This window comes from Panthera onca, chromosome A1, assembly GCF_046562875.1.
Source record: "Panthera onca isolate mPanOnc1 chromosome A1, mPanOnc1 haplotype 2, whole genome shotgun sequence".
Taxonomy (NCBI): domain Eukaryota; kingdom Metazoa; phylum Chordata; class Mammalia; order Carnivora; family Felidae; genus Panthera; species Panthera onca.
Window position 1 is genome coordinate 11,973,225 of NC_138339.1, and position 27,659 is coordinate 12,000,883.

The 27,659-nt window shown below is 51.3% G+C and overlaps 1 protein-coding gene and 1 long non-coding RNA gene across 2 annotated transcripts in view; both read right to left on the reverse strand.

Moving 5' to 3' along the window:
* The window catches only part of ANKH (ANKH inorganic pyrophosphate transport regulator), a 137,895-nt gene that overhangs the window by 13,914 nt on the left and 96,322 nt on the right, over positions 1–27,659 (reverse strand). Inside the window, exons 5-8 of the mRNA XM_060634378.3 lie at positions 24,816–24,986; positions 22,859–22,993; positions 20,548–20,640; positions 16,341–16,436 (exon numbers count right to left, since the gene is read on the reverse strand). Coding sequence (XP_060490361.1) covers positions 16,341–16,436; positions 20,548–20,640; positions 22,859–22,993; positions 24,816–24,986 — 495 coding nt within the window. The remainder of the gene's footprint in view (positions 1–16,340; positions 16,437–20,547; positions 20,641–22,858; positions 22,994–24,815; positions 24,987–27,659) is intronic.
* LOC144615923 (uncharacterized) lies at positions 81–16,305 on the reverse strand. The gene is made up of 3 exons (XR_014137860.1): positions 11,090–16,305; positions 3,840–10,794; positions 81–3,590 (listed from the first exon to the last, which is right to left on the reverse strand). It is a non-coding gene; the product is annotated as an uncharacterized LOC144615923 (long non-coding RNA).

Here is a 27,659-nt window from a genome sequence, read left to right on the forward strand (position 1 = left end):
CCCAATTATAACATGAATGGTCATGGTTTCTAATGATGCTTTGGCTCCTTAGAGGCAATCTGTTAAGCTAAGGCTTCACCTGTATGTGGTTGTTGTGTGTTGGGGGCAGCATTTAACCTCTTGTTTCTAAGTCTGTACAACAATGATCTACGTTATGACAAAGTTCTGCCATATATTAGAATCCTCAAACAGGCTGACAGCATGCACAAAAGACGAAGGAAGCCCTAAGCCTCACAGAAATAACACCCGTGGGTCTACGATGCTATAGTCTGAGTCAATGTGACTAGAACCACAGAAGGGGCGTCCTTCCCAAGCCTCGCCTCGTCACGCAGAGTTCGTCCCTGCCCTGCCTGGGAACAAGGATTCGGGATTGGGATTTGAAGCAGCCAGTTGTCTCTGTCAGCGTCTGAACTCGAGAACATACAAAGCCAGCCACAGTGGGGCAGCCGTGTCTGCACGTCCTGTGGAGATTCCACTGTGTCCTGTGGGGATTCCGTTCCACAAAGAAATCTGTGGAGCTCCATTGCCAAGAGCTCTGGGTTTGACTTAATTTCCAGAAGCTGTTGACCATGCTTTTGAGGAACTCAAAACAAAGCTGTCTTCGTGACCCCGAAGAATCAGGATTAGTAGTAACTCTGAGATTCTTATCCCCTGAGGTTAGAAAAAGTAAGATTCACGCAGCTGTTTTTGGTTAAAATGGTCAGCCCTGGGCATTATTTTTGTTTGGAGATTTTACTTAGAAAGAAAGGGTCAATAGCCTTTTAATCGGGTTTAAGTCTCCAGTGGGTAAGCCAGTGGTTAACCCTCAACGATACCGCGTACAAGGAGGTGGTTCTGAGCTTGGCTCTGGCCTGTGAGTTTGGGGAGTAAGTTGATTTACAATCTGGGGCCAGCTCCTAACCGCACTGTAGACGACCAGACCACCAGAACATCTGTGGTCCCACGCTGGGGGGCCTGTGACACGCGCTAAGCGCCCCGTCAGTACTTGGCATGGTCAGTGTGATCAATCAGTCTTAGCCATCGTCATCCTAAAAGGTTTCCCGGGACCTCGATAAAATGTTAATAGAGGAGTCATCTGTAGGTGGTTAAGATTAGAATTGATTTTATTTTCCTCTTTGTGCTTTTCCCTGGTTTCCACAAAGAACGAGTATTCTTTTTTTCTTTGTCAGAAGAACATTTTAGCATTAAAAGGACCCCTGTATCTGTCTTCCCAGATCCAGTTGATGTGTGCCCATGATCGGGATGTGAGAAGTCCTGATTTCGAGGGAGGGCAACTTTCAGAAGGCGGCTGGCAACTCAGTTTTCATAACCAGCGTCCTGGGAAGCTGCGTCCCGTGTCCCCCCATTCGGAAGGCACGCTGACACTGATCGGATTTACTTGGGGGTGGAGGGACACTGTCAGAAAAAGCGGGACACTATCAAGATAACACATGCCCATCTTGCCTGAGTTTTTAGTGAGAGCCGATGGAGACCCAAGGAACATCATTTGGGCTTTTGATTCTTAGCATCAAATAGAGTTGGCTGTATGCACATGGCAGGGGGTGGGGTGGGGTGGGGAGTTCGCCAAGGGTTCTGTGGGCCATAGTCATGGCGCGGGGCCATGCCCCGGAGGTGGGGGGGGGGTGGTATGGTCAGACTACCGTGCTGACAGGCCCTCCAGTCTCTGATGCTGTGTGAGGACCGAGTAGGGGTGCGGAACAAGAGCAGGAGCGGGGGAACTACTGTAACAGTTCAGGGGAGTCGGCCATGGGCCAGGGGGAGCGGAGGAAGGATCGATTTGGAGGAATTACGGTTAGTATTAAAGGGAAACTCTGGGGGACAGAGGTGAGGGAGGAAGAGGCAGGGATGCCGCGTGATATGAATGAGCATTAGGCCACGGCAGCCTGGAGCCCAGGTGTGCTGCACGTGTCCGTCTAGCCCGTCCGGCCCAGTTTCTCACTCCCACTTGCTGGCTGCCACCTGGGCCGCACTTGGTCATTTCGAAGAGCCTTCCCAGTGCAAACCAGTTCGTGACCCAGCTTTCCATCGAGATGCCTCTTAGAAGCGGGGGAGTCCCGGTTCTGAAGGGAAACAAATAGGCCATTTTGCTAGAGTGGAAATGCCTAAAGCAAGACGTAATGTGCGAAAGTGGCCAAGGAGCCCCATTTCTGGACGTCGGTGTTAAAGAGGGTGACGGGGGGCAAGCCTGGAGGAATCGCCAGAGGGACCGGGCTGCCGTTCTGTGGGCCGGCGCTGACCATCCTCTGAGAAAGAGGGGGCCGCCGAGGAGGGAGGGGACACTTCCGTGGAGGAGGCCGTCACCGGAGAGTAAGAGTCCTGAGCATTACAGTAAGACACAGGGAGGAGACGCGGGGCGCCGTCTCCGGAAGGTCGGGCAGGTAGAAAGTTCGGTAGAAACAGGTGGGGTAAACTGCACCCGTTACACAGAGAAACACAACCTGGTTTTCCGTGCAGCTGGGGATCTCGGAAAAGCACATCGCAGAGTGTTTCTGTCACCCCTGGTATTCCCAGCGTGGCCTGCTGACAGTCAGACTTGCTGTGACACGTCTTACCCGGAAGCACGTTCCTAAGGGAGTAGATGCACCTCTCACAGTCGCGGTAAAAAGTTCACGTTCCCCAGACGTAGGTTCACAGTCGGCTTTTTAAAAGAACACGAGAACTAAACCATCCCTGCTGTCACTTAGATGGAAGGAAACTGCCAAATACACCTGGTTGGACCGCTCAGGGCTTCTTTGGGAGCGAAGACTGCGTTCTCAGCAAGGAGCACACACTCCCACCAGCAGGGGGCGCCGTGCACCAAGCCTGCAGAGGGCGCTGCCTCTGGCTGCACAATGTTCAATTCTCTCCTATTCTTGCCCGACTTGAAGAGTGTTTAGAAAGTTCCAAACGGAGCTTCGCTCAGCCTTGACTTTCCGTTGACGGTTAACAGTCAAACCGAAACTTGCTCAGGGCCAGGGGCAGGGGGTGGGGGGGTGGGGAGTGTTGTTTGACAGGTGCAGAGTTTCAGTTTTGCAAGATGAAGAGATCTGGAAACGGATGGGGCGGGGGGCGGGGGGGGGAACGGTTGCACAACTGAATGTACTGAACTTTAACACCTAAAACTTGAAAAGTGACTAAAAACCTTAAAACCTGAAAATTTTGAGCTCCATCAACGGTGAAGATGCTAAGTTTTACAGTAGGTGCATTTTACTGTGATGGAATAAAATTTAAATTTTTAAAACGTTTTTTTAATTAAAAACATTTTTTCCCTGTGAGCCTGAGAAGAGCACGGGGCAGGGGCGGGGGGAGAATCCCAAGCCGGCCCTGTACTGTCAGTGCAGAGCCCGTCGCGGGGCTTGAACTCACGAAACCGTGACATCATGATCTGAGCCCAAACTGAGAGCCCATGCTTAACGGACTGAGCCACCCAGGCGTCCCTGAAAAATCTTTTTATACTGTCATTTTCTTATGAGGGTTTAGGTGGAGTTTCGGGGACTGGTCTTAATTGGTTTAGTCTCCTCTGAGTTCCCCCAGACAAACCAAGGAACCCCGCAAATCCGCAATGCGTGATGACTTGCTTAAAAAGCAGACGCACCGGGGCGCCTGGGTGGCTCAGTCGGTTAGGCGTCCGACTTCGGCTCAGGTCATGATCTCGCGGTCCGTGAGTTCGAGCCCCCCGTCGGGCTCCGGGCTGATGGCTCTGAGCCTGGAGCCTGCTTCCGATTCTGTGTCTCCCTCTCTCTCTGCCCCTCCCCCGTTCATGCTATGCTCTGTCTCTCTCTGTCTCAAAAATAAATAAACTTAAAAAAAAAATTAAAAAAAAAAAAAAAAAAAAGCAGACGCACCAAGACGCTTATGACGCACCAGAGCTTTCCATCGGTACACGCTCCACGGACACCCTGAGAGGTGCCAAGTGAGAAAGTTCTGAATTCGGTTTCTCCACCTTCGGTCCTTTCTGTCCTCCCCATGCACAAGAGGGTCATTTTCTTCTCCCGGATAATGCGAACAATGAGCAGGCAGTGTCCGGGCGCGGGGGTGGGGCGGCCCCGCAGAACAAAGCCCCAAACAGGCCGTCCTTGTTGGAGACACAGGGTCAGCATGGTACCGTGGCCCGAATAAGGCCTGCAGTGTCCACTGCCCCGATGGCTGAGTGACAGACAGCCCCCGGGCAAGTTCAGCAGCAGGAAGGTGAGACTGGGTCACTCGCGTGAACCAAACTTTTAACTCTGAAGACGGGACTGGTCGAGGCCCCGTGGAACGGCAGCTTTTACTATTGAGCGGCTTGGATTCTGCAGCTTTCCAGAACACAGCCCAGGGCCTCAGGACTGACACGCTCTCCTGGGAGGCGGCCCTGAGCGGGATGCATTCAGAACTGGCAATTCTTGATGTGCACGGGGGGGGGGGGGGGGGATGCGCTCTGTTACCCCCCAGGGCAGCAAGAGGGGACAAGGGGCGCGCTGCCCAGAGCGTGACGCCCTGTCCGAGGTCCGTGGTTCTGCCAGCAGCGCCTCAGGCCCCGAGAGCAGCACGTGGCCGGGGCCTGGGTGCCGGCCGGGATTAGGGGCGCTCCCAATACTGACGGGGTGAGCAACCGGTCCCGCAGAGGGGGCTGCGGCTGGGGCCGGGGGCCTGGTGGGGGACGAGGAGGCGGAGCGGAGTTCCTGTTGCTATATTTGAGATTTGTGCTTCCTGGGGACTTATGCAGTGAGAACAGCATAAGGAGTTATTTCAGGATTATCTGAACCTCACCGAAACGGATTATCTCAGTGTGTCACAGAGAAAATAACCCGGCGGGCGGAGTGTTCTGACTGCGTCCTTCTCGCTGCTGCTGCTTCTGGCTTTCCTTCCCTCCTGGGAGGGTCCTGGAGGCCTGAAGCTCTGAAGCTTTAGAATTAAAATGCTTTAAATACCAAATACCTTCACCTTACATTCTGCAGTGGCCTCCGCCCCTCGATGGCACATATTTTCCTACTGGACTCAGGGCTCTGGAGGCATCCAGTTGTGTTGCAATGTCATCCTGATTTCTGCAGACTTAGTCACTTAGTCACCTTGTCTCCTTAGCCTCCAACCTAATCCCTCCCAGACAAGGCTTATCTCAGGAAGCCGGGGGCTGAGACGAAGAAGAGCCTTCTGGATGGGACTCTGACCTGCAAGGAGAAGGAGGCTGGCTGCTCGCGTGGGAGAGGGTGACCATGTCCTCCTGGAGTCACTGGGGGGGGGGGGGGGGCGCGAGGGGGGCAGGAATTCAACGCATTAAAGAAAACAGCGTTCACAATCCGTGGAAAAGCGGCGAGTCGGATCAAATAGTACTAGGAATTCGGAAAGGAGAATGGAACAGAAATTGCCCCGCACAATCAGAAAAGAGGAAGGAAACAGAAAGCCTCCGGTAAATGCGCTCCCTCGGGGGGCCTTCCCTGAAGGCCCGTCCAAAGCGGAGTCTCCCTCACCCTCTTTCCTTTTACTTTTCTGCCAAGCACCTGTGAGTGCCTGCTGCAGGTCGCGTAATGGCCGTGCAAAGACCTGTTCAGTCCCAAATCCCCGGGACACGCAAGTACCATCACTTTATATAGTGACCGGTATGATTAGATTAAGGATCTTGAGGTATGATTATCTGGGGACGTCTGGGGGGCCCTGAACACCGCCACAGAGTCCTCCTAACGTGAGAGCCACGCAAAGGGAGACCCCGCACAGGCACAGAGAGGAGGTGGTCCTAGGAAGAGAGACAGAGACGGGAGTGATGTGGCCGAGGAACGTGGCAGCCACCAAGGGCTGGAAGAGGCAAGGGACAGGTTCTCTGAAGCCACGGGAGGGAGCGAGGCTGGAGACCAAACACCCTGACAGCAGCCCAGTCAAATGAATTTCTGGCCTCTGGAGACTTCTGGCTTCCAAAACTATGAGAGAGTACATTTCTGTTTTCTTTTTTAAGAAAATTTTATTTAGTTTTGAGAGAGAGAGTAGGGGAGGGGCAGAGAGAGAGGAAGACACAGAATCGGAAGCAGGCTCCAGGCTCTGAGCTGCGAGCACAGAGCCCCATGTGGGGCTCAAACTCGTGAACTGTGAGATCATGACCTGAGCCGGAGTCAGACGCTTAACTGGCTGAGCCACCCAGGCGCCCCTACATTTCTGTTGTTCTTAAGCCATCAGGTTCGGGACAATTTCTTACGGCTGCCACAGAAAACGAACACACTGCCCAACACCACAGTATGCGTTTATTGCCTGTCTGCTCTAGGAGACGACACATTCCATAGAAAAAGGCGACTTTGTGTGTTAATTTCATCGTGGTAGCCTCAGAGCCCGCTATGTAGCAGGGGCTGGAGCATCTGGTGAAGGACTGCCTGGGTAGATACGCATGTGTCCTCCGTCTGGGTAGCTGTGCCCATCAGAAGAGAGCCCCGAGCATCCTTCTAAAGCTCAGGCTTCAGAGAATTTTTGCAGTGCACACACGTGTGGCTTCAAATCTTTCCCTGCCGGCATTTCCAACATTTGGTTGGCATCTACAAACGTATTGGACGTTCTGGGCCAGGAGGCTAAAAACATGGATTTCTCTTCCTGTGCTCACTGCAGAGCGTGGGTAACTGACATTTCTGAGTTAGCAAGACAGCCGACGGACGGAGTGAGCACTGTCCGCATTTGGCACTGGAGGCCACAGACAGAAAGGTGTGACGGGACCTCCGAAGAGCTTTCCCAAGCCTCAGGGAGAAAACCGGTGTGCATATTATATGTCTCGTGTGTGCGTCCGGTCCTCCTGGAGAAGATATGTGCACATCTATTGAGACACTGATTTTTTCAAAACACTAAAAAAAAAAAAAAAAATCCCACAGGAATTTGGAAGGATGTATAGATAGAAGTAGAAAAATTCACAGATTTATTCACTGGCATCCAATGTACCAATAGCCGCTTGTTTACATACACAGATACCTTATCTTCGCTTGGAATCCCGTGTATTTGGGGGACTTCCTGATCACGAGAGCTGGTGTTTTTTGCTTACAGCGTGCCTGGCGCTATGCTCGTAAGTCTTAGGAGGAGGGTATTCTTATCATGCCCGTCTGGCAGCTGGGGAAGCTGAGGCTTAGTTTTAGATGACCCTTCCAAAGCCACCCAGCTGGTGCACAGAGGAGCCGGGATTTGACTCCAGGCCCCAGGACCTCAGGACCACGTGCGCGTAAACACAGTGCTCTGGGGTACTGAATTCCAGCTTGAGGGTAAATCCCTCTCCCAGGGCCCCAGGGCCATTCAGCGCAGGCTTGCAGCCCTGCCTCTAAGCCCCTTTCCAGTTCAGAGGTGCTGGCGGTCTTGTTTTGTTTTGGCCCAATTCATTCTTCGAGCCCCATCGGTCAAGAGCCATCTCTCGGGGAGGATCAAAAGACAGGCCCTTGAAAACCATCTGGCACCTGATCCACGGCGAGCAGCTTTTCCAGGCACTGCTAATTTTTCTCACCATCACACTGTGTTTCTCTTGAGTGGTGCCCTGGGCTCAGAAGGTTAAGTATGAAAGGACCCCGAGAACAATCTCGTGGCGCAATTCAGTCATGTTTACCTCACTGTGTTGGACCCCAGAGCAGGAAACGCAGTAATAAACCCTTTAAGAGAAAAAATAACGTTTTGGGCAAAGGTCACATATCATTAGCTCCAAGTGACTTTGCTTTCCAGGTCACTTTCTAAGCCCACCTGTAGGCGCAGGGGTCACCTAAGAGCTGGGAGAGGTCAACCAGTTAAATACGTCCGTGACCTGAGCGGTTTCTGACTGTTCTCTTTTGTTCCTGGGTCCAACGGTCTCTGGCTTCATTAAGCACACAAGATGACCCTTTAACGGACCAACTGGCATTTCATGTCCTCGCTGTGCTCATTTCACACCCTGCTTGATGTACATGCGTTTCTGTGGGGTTCTTTGAGATCACGGAGGTATTTTACGTGGGCTTTGCTGACCCCTTACATATCGTATCCGTGTAAATCCCACAGGGCACCGAGAGGTTCAGGCCACCGGGAACACGCTCACGTTCAGAGCCCCAAGTACCCGGGAGCGTGTGAGCACAGGCTGAAATCAGAAAACCGACAAGCCACGGACATCAGCCTTGCCCTGTCCACACACCTTACTGTGAACTGCCACTGGGAGGGTCCCGCCTATGCATGTGATCAAGCCATGTCTCAGTCCTACACACTGTAACATGCCCACCGTGTAAGAAGAAAACTGCTCTCCACACTGGTTCTGTTTTTAAGCGGAGACTCCTAAAAACAACTAAGAAAAGAGGCACGGTCATCAAACACAATTCCTGGAAGTCTGTGAATCAGTCCCTGCCGGGTTCCTCTGCCATTGCTGGAACAACACTGTCACCTTACTCTGATAAATCTGCCCTTGCACCAGAAAAGCCTCAGGGAGCCTGGCAACCGCACCTGAGCCGGGGGCGGGGGGGGGGGGGGTGTCAGCAGCCAACACTCGTCCCTGCAGGATCCACGGGCCAATCAGGACTCCCCAGCGGGCCCCGGGGAGAATGCGGTGTCTTCACCGTTCTTCTCTTTGTAGAACACGGGTGTGTACAGACACGTTAAGCTGAAACCAGTAATCTCTATGCCTTGGTGCCAAATCAGATACCACTTATAAGATCCAAGTGGGAAGAAGAGAAGTGTCGAGGTTCTGAGACAACTTGGAGGAATAAATACAACTGGATAAAATACTAACAACTTAATTCCTTCTCTGGACGTTGGGAATGTGTTTAGGCTTTTCGGTGCTGGGGACAGTGGCCTGTTCAAGGGCCTGAATCAGAGGTGTACGGGATGACTCAATTAGGGGACAGCAGCGCAAAGCCAAAATGCAAAGTAACCCACATCCCCCACTGCTGCTCCCATCGGACGCCGTGATGTCAACACCACCCCCGAGAAAAGCCCCGAAAAACCAGGCCTGCGAGGGTATAATTAATCACGGAAATTTGGGGACAGTGCCGTACCAACGAAAAGTATTTCTAAGCAAATCTGCTACTCTGATTCTTACGCGAAGAATCTGGAAATAATGGAGATGCTTATGCAAACAGTGAGTGGAGAATTTAAAAAGAAACCAGGTAGTTGAATAGTCACGTGTGGCTGATCGATCCGTGGCCTTCCCTGACCACGTCAGTGTAGGAGTTTTCTGGGGCCGCCGTAGCAAAATAGCATAAACCGGGTGGCTCAGCACAACCCAAGGTTCTTGCCCCACGGTCGTGGAGTCCAGCATCGGGGTGTGGATGGGGCCGCACCCCCTCGCAGGCCCTGGGGAAGGTCCACTCCAGGCGCTGCCTGGCTTCTGGTGGCGCCCTGTGGCATGCTCCCGGGCTTGTCTGTGTCCGGATTTGCCCTCTTGTAAGACCAGCAATCATACGGATTAGGGGCCCACCTCACTCACTTCGAAGTGCCTCATCTGAACCCCGTTTCCCAGTAAGATCACATTCAGGGATGCTGGATGTCAGGGCTTCAATACGGGAATTTCTGGCGAATACAGTTAGAGCCATAGCAACTCAGAACAGAAGATTCAGGGTTGAGTGCAGATCCACACTTCACCTTTTTACCACCCACTGACATCAAAAAGCAAAGCTCAGGAGGATCCGGAGTAAAAGAAACTTATTTTAACTTTTTAAAAAAGAAACAGATGCTTTAGTAGTAACGGCTGCCGGCCTCACACACACTTAGTACCCTACTGTGTGAGGCGGTGTGGTCGGCCGGCACACTGGTGGCTTTCTCCTCTCTCTGCTTCAAGGGACAGCAACACACACACACACACACACACACACACACACACACACACACCAAGCAGCCTCCATCTACTGAAGGTGACAGAGGTCAGTGGGATACACTCTGGAGACCCGGGCCCAGTCCCATGACCTTGGCATAATCTGACCACAAAACCAAGCCTGGACAAGCCTGGTGAGGATCTCACTCCATACCTGCCTCCCCGAAATAGGCCAGTTCCCCAAGATCACCCTACAGAATAGCCTATTTGGCCAACTGCCAATTTGTCAAATTCACTGGTTTCTTAAAAACCTATCTCTGTTTAGCTCCTCTAAAATTTACAGCAATTTGTACTGGAAGGATTGGCAGGGCCCTGGAGGGCTGTGAGGGCTCCGGGCTCTCTGGGGCCCTCACATCCTCCCTACCTCTCTCTGTCCCCACCTCTGCCTCTGCCCATCTTTCCTGGACTCTCAACCTCTCCGTTCTTTTTCTGACCTGTGGTCTCTCCCCTTCCTCTGATCAGCACTCCTCCATCCTCCCCTCCTGACTGTCTCTGGGTTCAGTGACCAGGGGATGCTGGGTATGACTGTGAAGGTTGTTCACTGCACAAAAGTACCTGGCTGGTTCTGCCTGCCAAGATCCATCTGGATGGATGCCCATTTCCATTTTGTGTCAAGGGGGTTGGGGAGGCCCTAGCAGCAGCCAAGCCTCTGCTCTGCGTGGATTCTTTTCCAACTCTCTTGGAGCAGAGAGGCCGCCTTCTTTGCACCAGCTCCCCAGAAGTAGAGCAGAAAGGAACTCAAGAAAATACCGAATGTTCTTAAAATGCTGCTGTGAAGTCAAAATAGAAACTGGTCTTTGGGACACCTCTTCCTCATTGAAAGGACTGTTGAAAAGACACATCGTACCCTGGCTAATGGTCTCTATTTTACCCCCAAATCTAGAATCCAGAAAGGAATCATGATAAACTCAGTGGGGCCACCAAGAGGCCGAGTTTCTGTACCTTTAGGATCACCAGTGCCTTTCCCCAGGAGGAAGGGATACTGCTCCTGCTCCCTGACCGCAAGCTCCTCGCCGCCACCCTCGGCCCGTGTTCCCCACGGTTGTCTGCTGGACAAACTCAGCCTGTCAGGACGCAGTCATTAGCACCGTGCTCCGCAGCCAGTCGCAGAAGCCACGGAGACTCACGGCTCTACTGCAAGGTTCAGGGCAAACCGGGCCATCTGCTGGTGACCCCAGCACCAGCCGCAGACTCCTGCTCGCGGCCTTGCCTCCTGTGTCGCTCTGATGGCTGGTCTGCCGTGTCTCCTCCTCTGCGGGGGCCCCCGCACGGAGAGCTCTCACCACGCAGCCGGTCTTCCGAATCGATTTACACCGTGTGTGTTTTCGAACCGTGTGATCCTTTACCCCAAACACCGGCTCGTCAGGCCGCAGTCACCTTGCTAACACTGGTTGGCATTATGTCTCTTCCCCCTGCCGCTACCGAGGGGATCGCTTTTCATGTGACCGTTCTACCATTTTCAAGATAACCTTTCGGGGGGACTCAAGTGCCCCCCCTTTCCTCACCCTGACTCCCATCAAATGACACCGATCAGTGCTTCTTCCCCAAGGCAGCTCTGAAGGAGGAAAAGGAAGGTGCTAAGGGAAGAGTATTTCTACTTTTTGACTCGACCCACCTCCCCAGTCCATCTTCATGGGTCTTTGCTGCCCTTCTTGAAGGAAAACTCCCGGATAAAGGCGTGAGGAAGAACCAGCTTTTGGAGTAGAACAGATACTCTGAATTTAAGTGGAAAGTCTACACTAGGGAATGAATGTATAAATGCATTGTAGTGTACTGAATACGAGTCTCTGATTAACTGTCAAAGTGACACAGCCGTGGGGCACCTGGGTGGCTCGGTTGGTTAAGCGTCTGTGACTTTGACTCAGGTCATGATGTCACGGTCGTGAGATCGAGCCCCTCGTCGGGCTCTGGGCTGACAGTGAAGAGCCTGCTTGAGATTCTCTCCCTGTCCCTCTGCCTCTGCCTCTCTCTCTCAAAATAAAAATAAAAAATAAAATAAAATAAAAGGGAAATATGTTAGCTCATTAAAAGATATACTTTAGGGGCGCCTGGGTGGCTCAGTCGGTTAAGCGTCTGACTTTGGCTCAGGTCATGATCTCACGGTTCATGGGTTCGAGACCCATGTCAGGCTCTGTGCTGACAGCTCAGAGCCTGGAGCCTGCTTCCGATTCTGTGTCTCCCTCTCTCTCTGCCCCTCCCCTGCTCACGCTCTGTCTCTCTCTCTCTCTCTCTCAAAAATGAATAAACACTAAAAAAAAAATTTTTTTAAAGTGACGCAGCCGTATTTTTCACGGGCAAAGGCAGACGTTGAACCCAAAATGTCAGGGCCTGGAGAGCGAGTCCATTCTGATGGAAAGATGGATTTTTGTTCTAGACAGTTACACATTTGCTTTTGAAAAGCAGTCAGCATCCCTGGGTCACTGAGTGTCTGCAGAATCTGCGGGGTCAGCTCTTCTCAAAGACCCCAGGAGAAGAGCTAGTGTGCCCCAGGAAGCAGAGCTCCAGAAAGTGCTCTAGTTCTAGGTTTCTAGGTGTTCTTCTTACAGAAGGGCTGTAAGGCTGTTGGTGCCATCAGGAAGCTTGGAATCTATCCGTGATACCGTCCACTGGGATAAACACAACGTGTGCTGCTCTTGAGTGTTTCAGTGGCCGCTGCTACATTAACTTCCTGACACTAAGTTTTCTGTTTGTTTAAGTTCATCTCTTTATTTTGAGAGGGAGAGAGAGAGAGACAGAGAGAACACGAGCAGAGGAGGGGCAGAGAGAGAGGGAGACAGAGAATCCAAGTCAGGCTCCACACTGTAAGCATAAAGTCCGACATGGGGCTCGAACTCATGAACCATGAGATTCATGACCTGAGATGAAGTCAGATGCCCTGACACTCAGAAGTTTTAAAATTAAAAAAAAAACATGGGGCGCCTGGGTGGCTCAGTCGGTTGAGCGTCTGACTTTGGCTCAGGTCATGATCTCACGGTCTGTGAGTTCGAGCCCCGCGTCAGGCTCTGGGCTGACGGCTTGGAGCCTGGAGCCTGCTTCGGATTGTGTGGCTCCCTCTCTCTCTGCCCCTCCCCGACTCATGCTCTGTCTCTCTCTCTCTCTCTCTGTCAAAAATAAATAAACATTAAAGACAAAAATTAAAAAAAATGATAAAAACAAAACCAAACCAGACTCGAGAGTAAAGGGCCTCTTACGAAAGCTTTAGAAGTTGCATAAACTCAGGGCGCCTGGGTGGCTCTGTTGGTTAAGCTTCTGACTCTGGATTTCAGCCCAGGTCATGATCTCACAGTTGGTGGGATCGAGCCCCGCATCAGGCTCTGTGTGGACAGTGTGAAGCCTCCTTGGGACTCTCTCCCCCCACCGCTACCCCCTTGTGCTCTCTTTCTCTCTCAAAATAAATAAATAAAAATTAAAAAAGGTAAAAGTTGGGTAAATTGAGTATAAATAAGAGACTCTCGCCCACCAGGGATGAGTGCTATCAGTACCCTTCTGACTCACGGTTAAGTCTTAATCGACAGATGTATTTATTAACGGTTCATGGTGCCCCTTCGGTGCCTGATAGGATACTCGGGCCTGAGGACAGAAGGTGGCTAAGTCACAGACCCTGCCTCGGGCACTTCAGAGCCAACAGGGAGCAACAGATACAAAGACTGAATACGGAAAGTGCTACAGAAAGGAACGTATACGTTGTAGCCACAGCTTAACATTTAGGAAAGAAAAACCAAAACCAAAACCCTGTAATTGAAACTAACGTAACGCTGTGTGCCGATTATACTTCAACTTAAAAAAATTGTTTACTTGTCCCCCATGTCTTTTAAAGACAATTCCCGTGGCCAAGATGTTGGGCCGACTGCACCGTTGTAAGGATAACGTATGAGACGCTTGATTAGCTGCAAACTCAAATACTACTGTTTTTCGTGTGGAAGAAACCACCGTTTCAAGCATGGCGCCCACATCTGGAGCCTCTGGGCCAGACAGCTGTTCCTACTCGCTGGACCCAGCAGGGTTTGGAGAGTGGGCTAGGAAGGCTGGCTTCTAGCTGGTTCTATTACAGGTGCTCGGGCAAGTCACTTATCCTCTCTGAGTCATTTCCTTTTCTAAGAAATTAAGGGTTTTGATTAGCTCATCTCCAAGTTTCTTCCCAACGAAGGGCTTCGAATTTCCGTGAAAATCTACCCTGACATACTTCCAGTTACAGAGGATAGGATTGGAATAATTAAACTGGAAAAAAAAAAAAAAAAAGCCTTTACATGGGCAATCAAAGCATTTTTCTAGATCATTACCATGTCAAAATAAACCCGTTGCACTTGACTTAGAGGTGCAGGTTACTGCTCGTGCACCGAAGGAGAGAAGGAACAACCTTAAGTCCGGTCGGGCAAAGTTCTCGGTCGGGCTCAACTGTACCTGGGGGGAGATGTTTAAATGGAGTGACAGGCGACAGAGGAGAGCAGACTCTGGACTGCAGAACCAGTGACAACCCAGAGCTTCTAGCTTTCAGGGAGGGATGAGGTCCAAGTCATAGCACCTGGCATCCGACTCGACTCAACTTTTGACTTCCAATCATTTCACATAGTCTCCAAAAGCTGAGGTCTGTTCCTGGAATAGAAACCTTCCCTCTGCTTTTTCTAAAATACTCTTTTAAACAGTTTCAAGGTTGCTCACTGTTTTCCTAATATTTTAGGGAACTATGGAAAAATCTGCACACCATAGAGAAATAACGCGAAGAGGAGAGCAGGGTTGCCTGGGGTAACCTGCCCTGACTAAGCAGGCATGCTATCAGACATTCTTCCTCGGCGAGGTGGCACTGGGCTATGTTTCCAACACCCCTACTCCCCCCCCCCCCCCCCCACTTTCATGAGGGATGAACTGGCGGGAGGGGCAGGTTGGGGTCAAGGGGCGGTTGAGGACACAAGGTCATGATGTGTGATGGATGGGACAGGCTATTTGTCTCGTGTTGCCCTTGTTATGATCTATTCAAGTGTTGGATCAACGGATCCAATATTAAACGGTGGGCTTTGCAAAAATATCCATTGAAGGTTTTCCTTAAAGAATCTTTTTTTTTTTTAAGTTTATTTATTTACCTTGAGAGAAAGAGAGACACAGATAGAGAGGGAGAGGAGACTCTCAAGCGGGCTCTGCACTTCAGCACAAAGCCCTATGTGAGACTCGCGAACCTTGAGATCATGACCTGAGCTGAAATCAGGAGGAGGATGCTTAGCTGACTGAGCCACCCACCTGGGTGCCCCTCCATTGAAGGTTTCAATTTTTTTTTAATGTTTATTAGTTTTTGAGAGAGAGAGCGAGACAGAGAGACAGAGAGAGAACATGAACATGAGCAGGGGAGGGGCAGAGAGAGAGGGGGACACAGAAGCAGAAGCAGGCTCCAGGCTCTGAGCTGTCAGCACAGACCCCGACACGGGGCTCGAGCTCACGGACCTCGAGATCATGACCTGAGCCCATTGGACGCTTAACCAACTGAGCCACCCAGGAGCCCCTCCGTCGAAGGTTTAAAACACGTGTAGGGCTTGAGTTTAAGGACCACTCCCAGGGTTCAGCAAGCCCAATAATCCCTTTGATAACAGTTAGAAGGGCTAAAGTTACAGTGTGCCTCTCATCAGGGCAACCAACCCTTCTGCCTTAGGTCCTCATCATCAGTCACTGATGGTAAGAGCTGCATGCCCCCGGCATTTCTGGAACATACTTATATTGTATTTTATACATGGAGACTTTCTACAGGACTTAATAGGAAATGTGTAGTCACCACAACAAACAAGAAAAACTGAACTAAGTTCAAAAGCCCCGCATTTCTTTTTACCTCCTTCTCATCTCCCTCTTTAGAACTCAAAGGGCACAGTCCACAATGGAAGTTTGGTTATAAATGTTTTTTTTTTCTTTTCTTTTCTTTTTTCTTTTTTTTTTTGCTACTACAAACTACCTTAAATTATATACCATGTGTTTAGGGTTATAGAGCATGTATATCCATGTTTTTTGAACAGTATCTTCTACACTTAAATTGCATGGCGGTTGATATAGGAAGGATGTACGTTGCTTATTTAGGCTGTGCACGGTGCGTGCTGTTATCCCCGCTTGTCCACAGCTGTATCCTCGAAAACGGCACCGGGCTTGGGACCTCGTAGGTGCTTGATAAGTACGCGTCGAATGATGAGTAAATAGATAGGACACAGCAGCGGTATAAGCGTAATCAGCAAAGGATCTTTTACGGGGGTAACCGAAATAACACCAACGAGATTTGGAAGAGGGACAGGGATGTTTATACAGTTGACTCCGGATGTTTAAAAATGGGCCAGCAGTTACTCAGGAAGACAAGAGTATTATTAAAATGAAAGGCAAAGTCTGCCCTTCTTCAGCATGTTTAGAAGTCTCTGGAAATGCCAGAAGTCTACCCTTTCTTCCTGTATTCAATGACCTTCCTAAATAACTGCTGTTCATACTTGGGGACAACAACGTTTTAAAGAGGCTGTTATTTAATTCCGTATAACATCACAGTATGGAATACAAGGCGTCTCCCTTTAAAACGGCCATTTCCCCTTTCCACAAACAACAACCGGGGGGTGGGGGGTGGGGGGGTGTCGGTCTCTCTCCTTACCGTGAGTGACAAGGCCATGCAGACGAACGTGAACTTCTTGATGTGGGCGGCCGTCACCGTGTTGCTGGTGCTCACCAGTTTATTGCTGGGGTTATTCTAGGGCGAAAGAAAGGGACAGTGGTTATCCTGACCACACGTGCATCTTGAAGAGCATCTTGTTTTGGTTTTATTGGATGTGTCTGAAGTACGGGTGTCACCTGACAGCTGGGAGGACGGCTGTCACTTTCTCTCTTAGACAGCTGTCAGGTTTCTGGACTTGAACGTGAACCGGAGGGGGTTCTGGACGGAACTCTGGGCAGTGTCTCCTGAGCGTGTGTTCCCTGGGCGCTGGCCACCCACCCAGCCTAGTCCAGGGCCCCGGCCCGGGTGGCCCCTCCTGGCCACCTGGCACCTCCTCGAAGCTACAGCCCAGCTCGGTGGCCTTCGGGGCCCTGTCCTCCCCACCAGCGGGCATTCTCGGCCCTGCCTGCCCTGACCCAGACTCCTCCACTTGTATTCCAGACACAACCTCTTCCTCTTCCCCTATCACACTTGGTGTTTTCATGTTTCTGTGCTTCTGTTCCTCCTCGCCTCTTTGGATCTTGTGAATTTCAAAGCTACCCTCTTCGGGGCACATCACGGGCACAGCCCGTCTGCTTCGTGAAGCCTCTCTGATCTTATAGCCCGAAGTGCCCCGGGGCCCCACTTCCTGGAAAGCAGGCGAGCCCAGAGCTCTCTGGAGGTGGGTACGCTGCAGGGGGGCACGTGTGCAAGGTGCACGCCGGTTGCGGGCACAGAACTGGGCACCTCACTCTTCCCCTTGACTCCTGCCCCTCAGCACAGTCTTTCTTGCGGAGAAGGTGCTCACCGCCGCCACACTGAGTTTTAAGCAACCAGTGCGGACGGCCCAAATGTCCTCTCGCCCGTCCTGAGGCTTGCTCAGACCATCCCAGCGCCACTGCTAAGCAGGCCTAACACCCGATCAAGCTGGCGCCTGGCCCCCCATCACGAACACCAGCGGAGAAAAAGACCCCCCGGCCTCCACAAGGGATCCGGTTAGTCCCAGGGGCGACCGACAGAAGCAAACCGGGGCTGCTGGCTCGCGTCCCGCTGGATGAAAGACGCAGAAGCAGAGTGGATACGGGTTCTACTGGGAAAAGAGCTTCTGATGGTTCCTTTTACTTTGGGAGCTCAAGCAGTCTCCCCGGTCCCTTCCCCCTGCACGTGCCGTGCCGCCAGCACAAACCTCTGCTTGAGCCTGCGTGTCCCACATCCCAGCCTCTAAAGTGGATCCACTTTTCTGAACAACAGAGTTTGCCGCGGCGGCAGAGTGCAAGTCTCTCCACCCCCCCACCCCCCCACCCCCCCGCCCTGGGGACTTGCAAGAGAGGGGCCCGAGTGGGCGCGCCACAGAGAGTCAGGAAACCAACACTGGAGCGCCACGTCGCCCGTGGGGGACAGCAGCGTGGCGCAGAGCCTTCGCGTGCACTTTGGTTTCTACTCCCGCAGTTCGTTCCGCCAGCGTGGTTGGAACGAACACACCAGCAGGGACCATTAGGTTGGCGTCCGTGTTTCGTTTTGTTTGCCCCATCTGCTGAGCAACATAGCCCTTCGCGGGTGAGAACTGAACATCGGAGAGATTCCGCACGAGTGGAAAACGCTCTCCGTTGCTGCTATTTAGTGAGAGCCACCAGAAGTTATGCAAGAAATGTTAGATCTCTTAGGCCGGAGCCCACAAAGAGGCTAAGGATCTCAATTGTCAACGCAGCAAATTCTGCAAGTCCACACAGAGGGGTCTCAGATTTGGGCGAACAGACGGCATTCACGCGAATGGCTTAGAGGACCTCCCTGCCATACCTGGAACAATGAGCGAGGCCCCACAAGGGTTCTGAGCCACGCCAGTTGCTGGCTGGAGGTACACGCTCGTTCAAGGGATTTTTTCGTAGCACCTAACCTCTGTGATCGCGAACGAAACCGAGTTTTTCTTGGATGTGCCTGCTGAAACTGTATCGTGTTACATTGTTAAGTTTTATTATTTCGAGGTAGCCAAAAAAAAAATTCCAGATGAGACTTCCTCCCCCAGCCCGGAGGCTCTGACTCTTCAGTGCTTCCTGTTCTCATCACGTTTTCTTACATAATCTTGGTCTCCAAGAGCTAGAAATTTAGCAAGAAGACTTCTATGCGTTTTGGTTTTCTAGGATTTACTTCTTTTTTTATTTTTTTAGCTCTTGTTGTTTTTTTTTTTTTTTTTTAAGTTTATTTATTTATTTTGAGAGAGACAGAGACAGTGCAAGTGGAGAAGGGGCAGAGAGAGACAGAGAGAGAGAGGGAATCCCAAGCAGGCTCCTTGGTGTCAGCACAGCGCCTGATGCAGGGCTTGAACTCGTGAAACTGTGAGATCACGACCTGGGCAGTGTCCAAGAGTCGGACACTAACCAACTGAGCCACCCAGGCGCCCCTGGGATTTACTTCTCTGTGCACGTGACTTAAAACGAAGATGACAATTTCTATCAATAGATTGGATTAAACTCACTCACACAAGAATTACAAGGAGGAAAATCTCCCGCAAGCCACTCGTGCCTCAAGTTTGCTCTCAGAGCATTTTTAGGAGCTGCGCTGCTTCCTGATGTTGCGAGATGCTGATGTGTGAAACAGGGAGTGGGTCCAGCTTGTAGTCCACTGGGGAGGTTCCACACCCAGTGAAGAGATCCGGGCAGCACCACCGCCCTGTCTTGTTAGGCTGCATGGTGGGCATCCCTGAAGTGAGCTGCCATTCACGGGTGAGTATGGGGCTGGGAACAGAGGCAGGTGACACCATGGGGGATGTACAGGGTGGAAGGATGCCGTGGATGGGGACGTGTGACAGAGGGTGTGTGTGTGTGTGTGTGTGTGTGTGTGTGTGTGTGTGCGCGCACGAGTCTGCTGGTAGACCACAGAGAAGAAGGTGGACCCACAGTGGATACTGTCTTTCCAGACTTGAGTCTCCGCCCCTGGCTCATCCCCACTCAGAGATGCCTGGGGGGGGGGGGGGGGTGTGCCCTGGGTCAGGGAGGCAAGCTGGACAGGAAACCTTTCTGGGGCCCCACTCCACAGGTATTGCTCTTTTCTAGAAGCCCACAAACAACTAAACATTTGAGAATCCGGAGGCTGTGTGAAAGAAAGAGCTAAGCGTATACAGCCTGTGGCTGGGCCTTGCTCGCGTGGCCTCCCAGGATTTCCCATGTCCATGCGAGCCTGGGAGTGGGGGGCTGCGGTGAGGGGAGGAGGGAGGCCAGCTTTAGCTAGTCAGAGCCCAGACTGCCTGTGCTGCCAGAGCTGATGTGCTGGGGCCCCTGGCCAAGAGGCCTCCTCTCCTCACATCCCAGGACTCTTGCTGGGGGAAGATAAAGCGGTATCGGCCGTGGCTCTGAGCTTGTCCTGGAGAAGTTCAAGGCAAAATAGCTGCTATTAAAAGTACATGTCAGGTTGTGCGCCTCTTTCCCCATTTTTCATTTTAAAACATCGTATACTATCTTTTGGGGGGGGGTATGTTTTGCTGTAAAACTCTATAGGTTCAAATAACTAAGCTTTAATGAAATAGACACGAATTAAATGATTGGTAGGACAGTCCCCCCCCCCCCCCCCCAGCCACAGGCTGCAAGTCTGAAGGGTTATGTGCCTCCCTAGGGGGTGCCAGCAGCCGCGGAGGGGGCAGAGCTGTTGTTCATAGAGGCTTTCAGCTGGAAAGTCTGCTGCATCCAAACCAACCCGGACCCAGGTCGGCCGTGTGGACAACTTCAGCGCGCATGGTCCCAAGTGTTGAACGAGCTCCATAAGCCTAGGAGCTCAAGCGCACCACCCTGTCTGTTCCTTCACATCTGCTCTGAGGTCAGTAAAGTCTTAGTTTTATTTAATAAACAAAAGACAGAGGCAAAATCCAATGTATTCAATTTTCTTGAGAGTCCATTTTCCCTTCGCAAAAAAATTAATGATACCTCAACAGGAACCACCTAAGAGCAGATACGGTTCGGAGGGCATTGGAGAACTGGCATCATGGTAAGCCGGATAGCCTCTGTTATTTCCTGAGGGAACTGTTTCACAATTACGTTTGACCCCCTCGACGCCACGGTAACCTTACAGAGGGAGGTGAGACGGGGAAATATCAAAGTGTTCCTCATCAGAGATGCCTGTCCATCAAAAGCTAGTTTTAAAGAGTGTGTTTTAGGCACCACGCCGCACGGGTTCTCACCTTGTCAAAAGCAGGGTAGACGGCACGGATTTCCGTCAGCCATCCATATGGCATGTGACCCACAGGGTATGTGGCTGTCAAAATTGCCACCGCCTACAAGAGGAAAAGCCAGCAGAATTAGCGCCCACATCCCCGAGAGAATTTCCAGTAGCTGCTGTTTGCCCCGTGGCAGCACGAGCCATCTCTGGGGTGGCCGCCACAGACAGATAACCCCACACTGGGTGACAAGCATTGGCCAGCCACAGGACAGCCCCGGGGGAAGCGGGGAAGGGGCAGGTGGTCCACTGTGACCACGGATGGGAGTGGGGTACAGGAGCCCAGGTAGTGCATGGAGACCAGGAGGATGCATCTTCTTTACACGAATCCAAAGAGAAACAGCTCTGGGTTGTGGGCTGGACAAGCTACAGTTTGAACCCAGGCCCACCAGACCAAGGATCTTTGCTCTTTCCATTGAGCCGAATGGAACCCTCCAGGCTAGCCCAGTTCTGGAGTCTCAACATGCGATTTTGAGCCCGCTCTGCTCTCTGGGTAGTCTTCGCTCAGGGTCTGCCTCTATGCCTCCATCTTGTTCCTCCTGCAGGTGGCCTGGCTGTGGCCAGCGGTGGCTCTGTGGCCCTCTCCTTCCAACTCAACTCACTTTTAATCTGTCCAGCCAGGATAGCCTGATTTTGATGTTTAACTTAAGAAGACTAAGTAAATATTTCTTACAGGAAAACCAAACATGTTCCTCCGTGGAAATGAGGCTTTCTCTTCCTATGTGAATGAAAAGGAAGGGGTATGAAAACAAAGCATTGAACCCCACGTGTTGGCGAGTTCAGCTCTAGCTGGCTAGTAAAAGAGAAGTTCAGCCTTCATCTATTTTAATGAACATAACATTGATGCCTGGAACATGAAGCGAGTCCCCAGCTGGGTGAAGAAACCGCTGTGAGGGTAGAGTGGTAGACCCGAGTCAAACCTCCACTTGGTCACCTGCCAGCGGCGTGAAGTGTGGACCCACTCAGACCCCCTGTCTGTTCCTCTAGCAGAACCGTGGGAATAACGGCATCCGTGACACAGGGCTGCGGGGGGTCAACTCAATGTGCATAAAGTGCCCTCACATAGCAGATGGTCAATCGACGTGGGTCCTGTACCCTCTGTGCTGGGCCTCTAGGTCATGGAGGTCACTACAGAAACGGCTCCAATACATCACTTGCCTTATTTTTTTTTTTTTTTCAAGGGGACGATGGAGTTCTGGCACAGGAGTGACGGGGGTCACGTACTTTCTTTTCCTGTGCGACTAAAACTGAAGTCGTTAACCGAAAAAGCTGCTGGGTTACAGGAGCCACCCAAGATGATGACCTTCACGATCCAAAACACAAAATCCAGGAACAAACTGAGGCAGGAGAAGGTGTCCTGCTTGGGATTTATGTGCTTCCCTTCCTAAGCCAACACGAGCTGCTTCCCAGGACATGGAAACTGGCACGAGACCCCGGGCTGGAGACATGCCGAGAACACATTCAAGGGCAACGAGCAAAACCAGAAGGCCCTCACGGGCAGCCACCAGCCCTCCTGAAGGACCAGTGCTTCCGGAGACGGAATCGATTCTCCAGAAGGCAGCAGAGGAGGGAAGGAACGAAGTAGCTCTATTTGGTCATCCCATCCTTGAGAGATGGAAAAAATGATTCAACTCTTTTTTTTTTTTTTTTTTTTTTTTGGAGCAGCTGCCAGTTTCCAGATAAATTTCTTGAGTTGTGAGTGAGTAGATGAGGGAGGTCTTCATTCGGAGGAGGGCAGACTGCCACAGAGCACGCAGGGCCGTGACTGCTGGGCCATATGTGTAGGAAGGCAGAGCATGAACAGGCGAGAGACGCCGGGGTCACGATGGAGGCACCGGCCCTCACAGTCTGGGCGTTTTCGTTGCTGTGCCCGGCATAGTCTCTGGTCTTCGGCAACCACAGTGAAGCAGCATCATGCCGACTCCACGGAAAAACGGAAAGGCCATTGGGCGGGAGGCGGAAAATCTGGATTCTGAGGCCAGCCCAGCTTCTTGCTAGTTTTGTGTCCTCGCCTCTGTTTTCTCATATGGCCAATGAGAACGATGAAGGAGCTGTCTCCTTCCATACTCATAAATAAGGAAGGAATGATATGATTGTAAGAGCCTCATGGCTTCTGAGTGTGAATGTGTCACATAATTTAATACCACAGGATTACTGAAGCTCTCAAGAGGGATCAGAAACAAGCTTGCATCCACCTTCCCGCCCCCACTCTTCATGAGGTGACTACAAGCCTCCCCCTCCCCGCCCTGGCCCCCCATCCCCAGAAAGTGCCCTACCTCTGTCGCTGCAGAACTTCCACCAAGGTCCCGGGAAACAAAGAGGTTGACGATCGGTCTACTGATTCTCTGTGTAGCCAAGATGAGAGCCAGGGGCCACCAGAAGCTCAGCATCTTCCTTATCGTTGCATCCCCCTGTGTCAAGAAATGGAGAGAAAGGGTCACTAGGCTCTAGAAGCAGAACAGGAGAAACACTTCAGAGCCAAAGCTTTTCCTTCTGATGTCAATCACGTGTCAATTCATTGTACTTAAAAAAAAAAATGGCATAAGGAAAGCCTCTGTAGCCAAGCCAATCTGAATGAAAACAAAATGTACAGTCTTACTCGAAATTAACTCAGACGGCTGGCAAGCTGCTGTGAAATCAAAACACACATTTAAGTATGATGGATCCACATCACTGTTTCCCAAAGAGGGAAGCTCTAAACTCAGGCAGACCCCGATTCCATGGCCTGAGAAGCAGGCTGGAAATTAGTTTTTGTTTAAGTCATCAAATGGGCTGGCTAGAAGCCACGTCTGTAAGAGGTAACTCTCAGAAGTAAAAAAATTACTGTCATTTATTTTGTAACCCGTCAGGTCGCGAATGCGCCTAATTATTTGGGCACCGTACAAATCAACGACAAAGATTCTTATTCTCGAAGCTCTCACAGAAGTCATGTAAATGTGCAGAAGTGTAAAGATAAGGACACGGTCAAGAAAATGTGGTTTGTTAAGAATTCTACAAACTAAAGATGTGTGCAGTCTTTAAAGCCTGGCTTTTGTGATTTTATGACTTTGATTCTTCAGAGGTGAAGGGTTACATCATGGGACCAGGTCAGCCGCTTTGGTTTCCCTTTGCTGGTGGCTGAATGTTACGAGATGGATTGTTACCATCAAGACCAATTTGATGTGGTTGCCTAGGGATGGAAACGACGAGATCAGGTTTTATTGACGGCCTGCCCTCTCGGATGGAGGGAAGTGGTCAATGTAATTATTGTTCTGACATGACAGGGGTAACCTGTGGTCAAAGGCGGGATCAGGGACTTATTCCGGGCCCTTAGGGAACCAAGCATATCTACCTTACAGCTAGATGGAAGCACAGCCCGGTGACACCTGATAACGAAGGTAGAACAGATGAGCATATACATAAATCAGATACTGTTGACACTGATGATGAAAAAGGGCTTGGGCCACGGGTGTAAGATCATACCCTGCTTCTATCCGACTCAACTTCGGAGGTGCAGGCCAAGCTCTGTCTCCATCCAGGAGCGTCTCAGACCTTATCGCTATCTCCTTTCTCTCAGCTTCCGTGGCCCTTGTGTCCCGTCTGCAGGTCTATGTGCTCTCCTGGATCCACGTCTGGGTGTCGCTTCTGTGTTGGTCTTAGCTACCAGACGAGGTATGCTACAGTGGCTTGAGGATAGAGACCCTGTTTAAAATGTTTCTGGGCCCCTCCACGGTACCTATAGGCTCTGCTCGCTCCACAGAAGGTACGTGAATGCACAACCGTGTTTGGCCCGTACAGAAAGTATAAACAAAGCCTGGGGCCCTGCTGTGAAATTAAGAAGACCCCAAATACGAGTTTAAAGGTACTGCGGGTCCTAAAACACTTGTTGATTAATATACAAGTACCGTGCGCTATTGGATGGCCCCACTGGAGCTCCATTTTGATGAATGACTGACTTTTGACAATAGAGGGTAAGAAAAACCGAACCTGCTATACCTACTCACCCTGACCTGACTCACTGTGCCTCAGTCTCCCTGATATGCAACTAAGGAGGCTGAACAGCGACCTCTAAGACCTCTTCTATCTCCAGGGGCCCTTCATTCTCCAACCGTCTCCCCTGTGGCCACGACCTAGCACTCGACGGCTTGGAGCATGTGCTTCTTGTACGGATACCCCCAATTCGCAAAGGGCTGGGGCAGCACTCGGCCGCCCTCGGAGGCACAGACGGGGTGTCGGCGAGTTCTAAGGACGTACCCCCAGCTCCGGTCCGCTCCTGTCGGGGATGATGTCGTGGATGTTCTTGTAGTAGCCCAGGCACAGGGTGGTGCAGCGCACAAGGGCGCCCATGTACAAGGAAAGGATGGGGATGAGCAGAGGCTCCCTGCATTCCAGGTGACTGTGAAGCAAAATGGCTACAAAAACGACCTGAGAGATAGGAAAACGAGAGCAAGTCAGAGGGGAGAGGATGGAGCCCGTCGACAGCAGCACAGTCCAACAACCTCTTGCACCCCGATGAGACACATCTCTGAGTGAAAATCCCGACGTTGAGGAGGAGAACGGAAACTTGGGCTGAGGCTCAAGGCCACTCTCAGAGTTCAGGGTCAGATGCCTGGGGTTCACTGGAAGGGCACACGATCATTTTGCCATATTCACCACGAAGGTTCTTTGACGGTAACTGCACATCTCGTTAAGGTTATTGCTAAAAAAAAATATCTGGAAACTTTGGGCTCCTAGATTCCCAAAAGATGTGGCAGAGGTTTGCCCTTCTTGAACCTGGATCCCGACACGCGCAGGTAACCCACACGGGAGGCCCTAAGTCCACAAGGAAAGAGTAGTGGTGATCAGTGATGTCTATAGAAAAATACACATTTAACATTTACAAGATGCAATTCATTAAAAATGCTGCAAAAGGCACCAATGTTAATTATTATAAGGCAAGCCAAATTAAAATTTAAAATATAAACTTATAGAGGTGGAATAAGTCAAAAAAATAGTCAAGAGGGATTGAAAAAAATCATCAAGTATTGATCTCTACTGACTGTAGAGTCTCCACAACAAATTTAACAACGTATTTAACCTTCCTGTCTGCAAAACTCAGACAAGCAGCCCAGTCTCTGTCCAGAGCCATCTGGGGATTCATACATTCAGGAGAGCACTGAGCATACTGAGTGCAAAAATAAAGTAATGGGGGAGGGGGACGATTCCTGAGCTACATTGACTTTTTTTTTTTAATGCTTATTTATTTTTGAGAGAGAGAGAGAGAGAGAGAGAGAGAAAAGACAGGTGGGAGGGGCATAGAGAGACGGAGACACAGAATCTGAAGCAGGTTCTAGGCTCTGAGCTGTCAGCACAGAGCCTGATGTAGGGCTCGAACCCATGAACCGTGAGGTCACAAACTGAGCCCAAGTTGGACGCTTAACCGACTGAGCCACCCAGGCACCCCTCGACTTTTCTTTTTTGTTTAAAGATTTTATTTTTAAGCAATCTGTACACCTAACGTGGGGCTCAAACTTACAACCCTGAGATCAAGAGTCACATACATGCTCTACCGCCTGAGACAGCCAGGCACCCTGAGCTGGAGCGACTTTAATGGCCAAATATCTGTGGAACAATAGGCGTGCAAAATATACTGCCATCGAGTGATCCTGACCAGAGGAGGCTTATCCTGATCACTTCAGTGCCAAGAGATCAGTGATGACAGAGAGTTAAAAAGGAAGCTGGAGACTGAGCGTGATTAACTGGATGAGTGCCTTCCGCTGCTGTAGGCAACACACACAGAAAAGCAGGGTAATACAGAGAAACTTCTGAACGCAGTAAAAGCATCAGATGCTAGAGGGGGTTTGTTGACGGCATCGACGAATCTCGAGCCCGGCTGTCATTCTCAAACCCAGTACATGAGGCTGACTGGGCCAGGGAGCCTCCGGGGATTCAGGAGAGAGAGGCACTGCTTGGCCACGAGGACGCGCCAGGCTGCCCGCAGCCCCGACAATGTGAACGGACACAAGTCAGGCCACGTTCACACTCGCGCTCACGCTCTCGGAGGATACAGCAGAACCCAGTGATAGAAGTCAAGATGCCCGGACCTGGCTCCTGGACCGAGGGAAGGTGGGAAGCACTGGGCCAGTGGCTCTCACAGCCTCCCTGCGCGTTTAATAGCTCGATGCCATGTGGCCCAGCACCTGTCACAGAGCAGACACCATCACTGTGGATTGTACTGTTTGCCAACTGAAAATAACACGGGGCAGGGGCGCCTGGGTGGCTAAGTCGGTTAAGCGTCCGACTCTTGATTTCGTCTCAGGTCATGATCTCACAGTTCTTGAGTTTGAGTCCCGGCGCTGGGCTGTGCACTGGCAACTGGGACCCTGCTTGGGATTCCCTCTCCCTCTCTCTCTAGCCCCTCCCCTGCGCACGCTCTCTCTCTCTCTCTCTCTCAAAATGAAATGAAATGAAATAAAGTAAAATAACACGGGGCCTTCTGCAATTAAAGTCCAGAATTATGACTCTGAGTCTGATATAGCCACCGAAAATATTGGGTTATTTTCTGAGGGGGAACCTAGGGCCTCACTGGTGAGGATTTTTCCCAGTGAGAGCCTGTTCTGTGCTGGCCTTGTACTGGGTGCCGGGATTCAGTGATCAATAAATTCACCCCAAATTCTGTCCTGGGGAGCGGACGGTCGAGTGGAGAAGCAGGGACCTTAATCACGCAGTGGTGCTGGCGAGCGCCCGCTGACACAGGGAAGGAAGAGTGGCTGTGCTAGGACAGCCAGGCTGCTGTGAGGGAGGGCGTCTTCCTAGGTGCTGTCTGAGCTGAGACCTACAGTCTCCACAGGAGACTAGCCAGGAATGGCAGGCGTCGGTGGTAGGTGGGGAGAACTGAGGCAGAACATTTCCTCCCGGGGCAGATGGGGCCGAGGTGAAAAGCCCCAGTGGAAGGGGGCTCTGCCCTACCGAGGCCCCGAACGGAGTACCCGTGGCTGGAGTGCAGGAAGCGAGGGGACAAGAGGAGACTGCCAGGCTGGAGAGGAAGCAAGGCCAAAGGTCTTCGGTACCTTGTTGGCCGTGACCAGGATTTTGCGTTTTTTACCTCAAGAACACCAG